This window comes from Dicentrarchus labrax, unplaced genomic scaffold (assembly GCF_905237075.1).
Source record: "Dicentrarchus labrax unplaced genomic scaffold, dlabrax2021, whole genome shotgun sequence".
Taxonomy (NCBI): domain Eukaryota; kingdom Metazoa; phylum Chordata; class Actinopteri; family Moronidae; genus Dicentrarchus; species Dicentrarchus labrax.
Window position 1 is genome coordinate 29,975,876 of NW_026136719.1, and position 8,288 is coordinate 29,984,163.

The 8,288-nt window shown below is 39.9% G+C and overlaps 1 protein-coding gene across 3 annotated transcripts; it reads right to left on the reverse strand.

Moving 5' to 3' along the window:
• Positions 1-3,781: 3,781 nt before the first annotated feature.
• On the reverse strand, positions 3,782-7,987 carry phospho2 (phosphatase, orphan 2). Of its 3 annotated transcripts, none has more exons than XM_051380147.1 (4): positions 7,880-7,987; positions 7,281-7,358; positions 6,938-7,032; positions 3,782-6,806 (listed from the first exon to the last, which is right to left on the reverse strand). In XM_051380147.1, exons 2-4 carry the CDS (start codon positions 7,349-7,351, stop codon positions 6,241-6,243), a joined length of 732 nt encoding a protein of 243 aa, XP_051236107.1. In that variant the 5' UTR covers positions 7,352-7,358; positions 7,880-7,987; the 3' UTR covers positions 3,782-6,240. The 3 variants fall into 3 exon arrangements, with proteins under 3 accessions (XP_051236107.1, XP_051236108.1, XP_051236109.1); XM_051380148.1 differs by having other exon boundaries at positions 7,709-7,954; XM_051380149.1 differs by having other exon boundaries at positions 7,653-7,954.
• Positions 7,988-8,288: the final 301 nt, after the last annotated feature.

Sequence of the window (8,288 nt, forward strand, 5' to 3'; positions counted from 1 at the left end):
GTAAAGAGGGGGCTGTAGTCGGGGGAGGGTTCACGCAAGAGACCATTAGGCTTGGGCAGATTATAATCAATATTGGGCATATTAAGGTTCCCAAACTCTAGATTTTGGTCAAAATCTTTCAATATTGTTAATCAGACATTTTCCTTTCTAACTTAATCAGTTGAAATTCAGTAAATTATGGAAAATTCCCACAACATTTTACCAAGGTCCAAGGTGAAGATTTTGAATCTCTCACTTTGACAAACAATCCAACACCCCAAAGATATTCAGTTTACAATCATAGAAGACTAAAGGTGTGTGTCCACAGCATCAGTCATTTCCACGCTTTCCATTTGTTGTCTCTGTAAGCAGCCATGCAATGCAACAGGGCCTCACATTGGCCGTTTCTCATTTGTGTAAAGTTGATGTCCAGACCACTTTATCAAAAATGAAACTGCATGGCCTATTTCTCACTTAAAATGTTTTCAGAAACACATTTCAGTGAACCTTATTCGTAATATGAGAGAAAGTTTCCACCATGTAGAAGGGTGCAGCATTTTGTGACTATAAGCAGTATATATGATGGACAGAGCTTCTGGGCCTAAAAAATGGAGCCAACATGGAAATGTCTTAAAACCTGCATTCTATGTAAAAGCCAGCAGGGGGAGCTCCATTGGCTGCGATACCATTCACTCTAATGGAGAATGAGCCGACTTGTCACTTCATGTATTAGCTCAGTAAACTGTTTCCTAACAAGATTATGGTCTCAGTCGCTAGTTTCACGTCTTCTGACATACAGCATGATGTTCATTTAGTACATTTTGGTCCCATTTAAAGTAAAATAGACGATAAAGCCGTGTCTGCTTTTGGGCGTGGCTACCTAATGATTGACGGGTCATTCTCAGTGAGTCTGTCCAGCTCAACGCAACAAACTTAGATCAAACTGTCAAACTAGGTAAAGCAAGATTCTCGTACTGCGTTGCCTATTTCTCACCTAAAATTAACAATAACAATAACAATAGGTTCACACTTGGTCCAAACATGCCCCTGTGGACACGCACCATAAGGAAACCAGCTATAATTTATGAAGCTGCAACTAGTGAATGGTGGCATCTGTTCTTTGACTTTTAATTAATCCACTGCTAGATGTATTAAAACTATGTGTGGAGCTCCTTACCAAGCGAATTAAAATGGATCATTTTATTATGGTTTTAAGGTCCATTGTGTGACATTCAGGAGGATCTATTGGCAGAAATGGAATATAATATTCATCAGTATGTTTTCATTCGTGTATAATCACCTGAAAATAAGAAGTGTTGTGTTTGCGTTACCTTACAATGAGCTGTTTATATCTACAGATGCCATGGGCTGCCTTCCATGGAGGCCACCATGTTGAACCACCATGTTTCTACAGTAGCGCAGAACAGACACTGGCACTAGATAGGGGCAGTCAATTTCTTTTCTGCTTGTTTCGTGGCCACCATGGTTTCTCCTTTGCACTTGGAAAGGGAGGATGAAGAGAGTGAGTTGGAATCTGCAACTACACTAGCACTACTTGGAAGTCTGACTGTTACTGACACGTAAAGCTACAGTTGACTTTGGCACACAACTGGCCCATGACAAGCAAGTAACTCATATCGTACTCATAATTAATGAATGTTTACGGGGAGTTGCACAAACAGGGAAAAAGAGGTTGCTTAAAATGTTCTGAAATGTCTGTTTACACTGTTAGATACTTCATGGTGTGCCTTTCAGCAGAGAGGTGAGAATGTTTTGCACTCAGTTTGTGTGTTCTTATACACATGTGGACAAAAATTAACCATAGCAACATAATAAAAACTTCTTGTGGCCCCACTGTATGCAGGTCAACTGAGGCTGGTATAGGTAGGCAAACTGATACTGCCTTACAATAGACCCCATTTATGTTACTTCAGTCTGGATTTTCCCAGTACACTGCATAATGAATGTGTTGGAGACACAAACAGCCAGTTTATCCAAGTGTAATGCTGTATGTGACTACCCATAAACAGTGATTATAGTTACCCCATCGTGACATACATGCAGCAGTTCACAATATGATGGATTAATGCTCCAGTCATCCACAGACACCAGCTGTTTCTGGGCCCTGTCTCTGGCCTGAACAGCAAAGCTTCTGTGTAAACTTGTCCAAATTTCCAAGACTTGCATCCCAGTCTGACAGCCTCACTGTTGAGCCCGGTTGCTACTTATGCAACTAAGCATCTTCCTTTAATACAGCAAGCCTCATCTAAAGCTTCTTCCCACTGAAGATTGAATTCAGGAAGTAAACAAAGCTTGCTGAGTCTTGGACCATAATACTAGGTTAGATCTTGGGGAAGAGCTGTCTCTCTGAGTTGTTGGCCTCCCTCCCTCTCCAAATCCGTCTTCAAATCCCTCTACATTTGGGCCAATTTTAGTGATGTTTTTTTTTTTCTGCCAGTCTTGGGAAATAATCTTTTGCATCTTCACGGGATGTATCTGCCCGTCTGAAAATAGAGTTCTTCAGTTCACCAATGGTGGAGGTTTTTGAGGCAACAGTACATAATAAAGTGGCATCAATAACTGTTACTAAGTTTTATTGTTTCCAGAGGACGAAGCCTACTGACTGAACTTTCTTCTATTTCACTTATCCTGTGAAATATTTTGCTGGATCGGCACAAAATTGAGTTCAGACATTCATGGTTTCCAGACAATGGATCCTGATGATTTTGGTGGCTTTTCCTCCAGCGCCACCATGAGGTTGACATATGTGGTGTTGGATTAATTACACAGAAATTTGGTTCAGACATTTATGTTACCCTCAGGATGAAGACACGTTGGTCATCCTGTATCTTTTCACCTTGTGCCATCAAGTCAACATTTCTAATCTAATCTAATAGACCTTTTTCACAGCAGCCATTTTGACATGAAATAGGGTATCGTATAAATAGGGTAAACACAGGTGTTAATTATGGTTCTGTACCATGTAGGTCAAACAGAGTCAGGGTGCTGTTTGTTGACACTAAACAGAACAGAACACTATTTCATGTCAAAATGGCTGCTGTGAAAAAGGTCTTTACTTTATATATACTCTATACATACAGATGAGAAGACATTCCCATCAAGCTCAGCTGTACTTTGTTTTTAGGGCTAATTAGCAAATAATAACATGCTACTATGCTTAACTAAGATGGTGAACACAGCAGCCTAGCAATGACTGACTGTGACTGCTGTAATCACATCTCACCATTTCTTGAAAATTAAAAAAATAGAAATACAATTTTTTTTAACTTCACTCTTTCCTTAGTCCTAGTTCATATTTAATCATTAATCTCTGTCCCATTTCCTTGTTACAACTTTCCACTAAACACACATATTACACCTGTTTTTCTCATATTTCCATTATCCTCACTCACTCTCATTTTTTCCTCTTTCAGTTGGCAAACTGTGTCCATTACAGCCATCACCTGGTAACATGCGCTGGCATAGAGGGTTTTGACAGACTGACTGGACACTTCTCAGCAGGTTACACCTGCACTATTCTCCACGACTAATGAAGGGCCAACATACTGTAGTGGTGACAGAGTCTGCATGGCTCCAACGCCCCTTTTAGACATCTAATGGGCTGCATTAGGAGTTTCTAGTCCTTTGTCCACTCCATTTATATATAGAATGCAAAAATTATAGACAGATCTTACAATATAATGCAATCCAACACCACACCATCACAGTTAAATACTGAACTGTTAGACTGTTGTTTCATTGTGTTGCAGTCAGTGAACAGTGCATAGAAAACAAACAGGGATACAAGAGGTTTCTGGTTTTAATTGCATCATTAGAATTACAAGATTAAGAACAAACATAACATTTCACATGTTGCCTCATGACAGTGTCAACACAAATCTCTCAAAGCATGTGTTTCCATGAAATTGGAAACCCAGTACTCTGTCCCAGTGATATAAACTGGCTATGTGAAACCTGGATGAAGTCCCAGGATTAATCCAACACTATCTTCAGTTTCCTGGTTATCTGGATAATATTACTGAATAAACTGGAACTTTCTCAAACGTGTAAAGTGTGGACGGATGTTAAAACAGTGCTTCTGGATTTCACTCAGGAAAATTATTCACAGGACTTAGTACATCTGTGGGCTATTGTAGAAAAACAGAATTTTTGTTCATTTAGCTTTAAAAAATACTTATGGTTTGTGCCATTTAACGGAGCCAACTGAGAGTTAACACCAGATCAATCCAAACCTGGTGTAAACAATCAAGACAGCTTCAGAGATCTGGCTACACACCACAGACTTTAGATGTAAATCAGTTGAAATCACTAAAGGGCAGATGTGTTCACAGGCACAGAGTAGCAAACATTGTCTAAAGAACTCAATATAATAAGCTAATAAACCCTGTTAGCTCAGTTATGTGTCGGTTTAGGGTTGTAAGCAACTGAACTTATTTTTACTGTTGGAAGCGAGGCTTTCAGATGTAAGACTAAGTAACACTAAACAACTTTGACATAGTTTGAAAAGTGTATTAGGCAAGACAGTTTGCATTTTCAATAATTTAGAAAAAATGTTTCAACAATTGAAACACTGTAATTTCTTTAATCTTTATCAATTTAATTTATATTGTATTATATTGCAACTGAGGTAAGTTCATCATGAGGTGGTATGCATTCAGAGTGGTGGCTGCAGCCCTGAGCTAGCTACTGTAGCTATAATATAATCCACCTTTTTCACTGAAGATGTTTTGTCTTGTCGCAGTAGGAAAAGCACAGGTGTGAAGAATAAAATGAGCGATGGCTGAACAAAAAAAGGGACTATTGCCACAGTGGTAATACATAAATAAAGTCATAAAGAGTGTTTGTGTGTTTTATAGTGTTAGTGAAGCAAACTGCAATGGCTTCACACATGACTGAAGTGCTGAGTGACATTTATAAACTCTTATTGAACATATTGTGATGACATTAAGTACTGACAGGGTGGATACAAATGTGGTGTGTTTCAGTGTGGTTGATGAACACCTGCTGAGCTTCATGGTTGAGAGCTGACACCTGGGAATTAGCCTGCAGTGATACTCTTATCTGCTCTTGACCAGAGTTAAATGAGAAGGTCTATACTACTATCAGGTCTGTCAGCTAAATATGGAGATAGAGCAAGGAGTCCATTAGCTTAGCTTAGCACAAAGACTGAAAGGAAGGGGAAACAGCTAGCCTGGCTCGGTCCAATGGTAACAAAATCCACCTACCAGCACCGGTAAAGCTAAATAAAAGATTGCTTCTTTTTCTTGTTTGTTTGACACGGTTTTTTTTTTTGTGAAGATGAAAGACGCAAATTCCAAAAATGCACTGCAACATTGTTTCATGGGTGTAAATGTGTATATCCATTTAAATAACAGTATAGATTGGTTTATTTTATTTTAATTTCCATGTTATTCTAGGAATTCAATTCTCTTTTTCTAGGTGTGCAGGACGAAAGAACTGTAAAGCCTTCATTTCATTATACAACTTTGTGTTGTATAATGGTTAACATATTTCCTTGGTTCATTGTTTCGATTAAACAAACAAGAAAAAGAAGACATGTTGTTTAGCCTATAGGTGCTGGTAGGTTGGTAGGTGGAGTTCTTTTACCTTTGAACAGAACAAGGCAAGCTGTTCCAGCCTGTTTCCAGTCCTAATGCTAAGCTAAGCTAGGCTAATTGGCTGCTGACTGTAGCCTTATATATTTCGTGTACAGACAGGAAGGGGGTATCAATCTTCTCGTATAACTCTAAGCACTAAGTTAATGAGCAAATTTTCCAACTGTCACTTTTAATGCGCTAAAAAACTTAAAAAAAAACTTTTAGGGCAGCAGTCCCCATACTTTCCAGTCAACCAGATCTTGAATATTATACTAAATATAACCTTATCTGAATTATGATCCACTGTCAAACACACACTGCATGCGTAAATGTTGTTTTTGTAATGTATTTGTATTGTAACTGGGCTCAGATGCCTCCATATCCCACCTCAATCACTGAAACCTTGTTGTCCTTACTGTTTTCAGAGATAAAAGTTCCTGCAGAAGAATCATCACTTTTAAAGGATTTGTAATTACATGAAAATCATTCCACCATCAACATTTTCGCTTTAAAAATTAAAAATACTGTCGTGATAATAAAAACTACATTTTAAACAATTCTGGGGAGCAGCATATTCCCTCTACAGTGCAGACTCTATATTTGCCATAAGTGCAGTATCTCAGGTACCGCTGATAGGCCGCGACTACGACTGCATACTTGCTTTCAGTTCCTCCAGGACTTCAGTGCCGCTGCTCCAGGCAATGACTTTAGCTCTCAGAGAAGCCTTGTCTTCCTGACCTTCCAGTCTGGCCAGCAGTTTCTCCAGGGTGTACCCCTTCCTGGGCATGGCGACATCATGCCCCCTCAGACAGGAGGTAGGACAGAGATCATTCCCACCGTCCCCCACGTAAAATATGCGCTCGTACTCCACGCCTCCATCAGCCTGCTCCGAGAGATACAGCTCCAGGACCTTTTTCTTACAGAGGTTGACGGGGCATCGGTCGCAGTCGTGAGAGTGGTAGCACTGTACCTCCATGTACCCGAGCTCGTTGAACTTAGCCGGGTTGGTGAAAACCTGATCGACGGCTGCCTGGAGTCCGGATGCGCGGAGGATCCAGTCTATGAACATGGTGTTGGAGTCAGAGATGACGATGCAGTCGATGGTGCTTTTATGCTCCGATATGAATGTCAGCAAGTCCGTCATTCCAGCTGTGAAGGGGATGGTCTCCATCACACTGCGGACCCTGTCTGGACTGACCTCCTGGTCTCCTGGATGGACAGACAGAGAAAAGGTCAGGAGACAGAAGAACAGGCAGGTTGGAGGGAGCGATAAAATGTTGATGTACAAACATTTTGAGTCGCTCTGTGGATGGCCTACAGACAGGATAAGGAATTCTCACCTATGTAGTTCATCACTCTGCCCATGAACTCAGTCCAGTGGCCTTTTCTGTAGGAATTCTTCACAGAGTCCGGAAGAGTCTGACCTGGAAGGCATCTGGGGCGAGAGACAACAAAGAAGATCCACTGTGGATTAAGTGGTGATGTTGCTTGTAATTAAAAGAATAATACATCAAATATTTCCTATACTGTAGTGATCCTAGCAGTGTGGTTTCCAATGTCCTAGTATCAGTCTTGTAGCAGGTCAGTGCTCCTATTCATTTGCATACATTTTGCAGCAGTAAAGATCTATACTTAATGTATTTTACAGTGATTATCCATTGAATCAATCAATATAGTATTTACCTAATCACCCAAGTGTCACTGTTGTCATCGACCACAGTGTGGTCAAAATCAAACACCATCAGGGTCTTCATTTTCCACCTGGAGAAGGAAGTAAGAAGCAATTGTTATTTTAGAAACAAGAGAAATAACTAAATAATGATTATTATGTAACATTCTGGTGCGAGACATTAGGGTCTGCTTAATAAAATGATGTTGTTGTATGATCAGTTGTTCTGCGTGTTACAGCAGCTTATCTTGTACACTGTATCATCCAACTGTCACTTCTCACCAAATCGCTCTCCTTTATCGGCCGATTGTAGCACAAGACCGAAATTAATCATTATATGTTGAAAGTTATTTCATGTTCCCGATAAAGGTTAAGTTTAAACTCACTATGCTTTAAGTGACTTCTTTTTTAAAAGAAGTCTGGTGGAACTTCGTCTCCTTACAAGTAAACGGCCTCGCAGTCCGGCTACTCCGTCCTCTTCAGTTGTGCTGCAGCGGTTCAGGTTCAGGTCAGGCTCAGGGGGAATAACAGTGCTATCTACACCGGCCTACAGCCAGGCTAACAGATATATAATATAAAGACATACTGAGACAGCAATCGACCGCAAACTGACCTCAGCCCGCCTTACATCAGCCCACCGGTCTGTCTGTCTGTCTTCCTGCTCCTCGTCTGTTTGTTACAAGATGTGCAACAGTTCCGGGCTCATTACCGCCACCTACTGGTGAACTGTGTGGAGTCTTGTATAATAACTAATGTTAATAAAAATACACTTTATACAGACATTATACTTACTTAGATATTTTTATGTCTGTAGTAGGGTTTGGTAAAAAAAAAAAAAAAAAATCAATTCAATTCAATAACATTGCCAAAATTAGTTCAGTATATTTATTCAGACCAAAGCACCGAGGCGAGTTTGCACCTGTCTGTTTGTTTGTTTACGTTTACGTTTATTTTGAACGTGTAAAAATAAAAAATAAAACAAAAAACAAGAGAAAATAACAACAACCTTATACACATACCCT

Coding starts and splice junctions, on each gene's coding strand:
- phospho2 (XM_051380147.1), bottom strand. CDS start 7,351: ATGAAGACCCTGATGGTGTTTGATTTTGACCACACTGTGGTCGATGAC. Junction 7,033..7,280: donor AGTGACACTTGGGTGATTAG/GTAAATACTATA, acceptor CTCTCGCCCCAG/ATGCCTTCCAGGTCAGACTC. Junction 6,807..6,937: donor CAGAGTGATGAACTACATAG/GTGAGAATTCCT, acceptor CTGTCCATCCAG/GAGACCAGGAGGTCAGTCCA.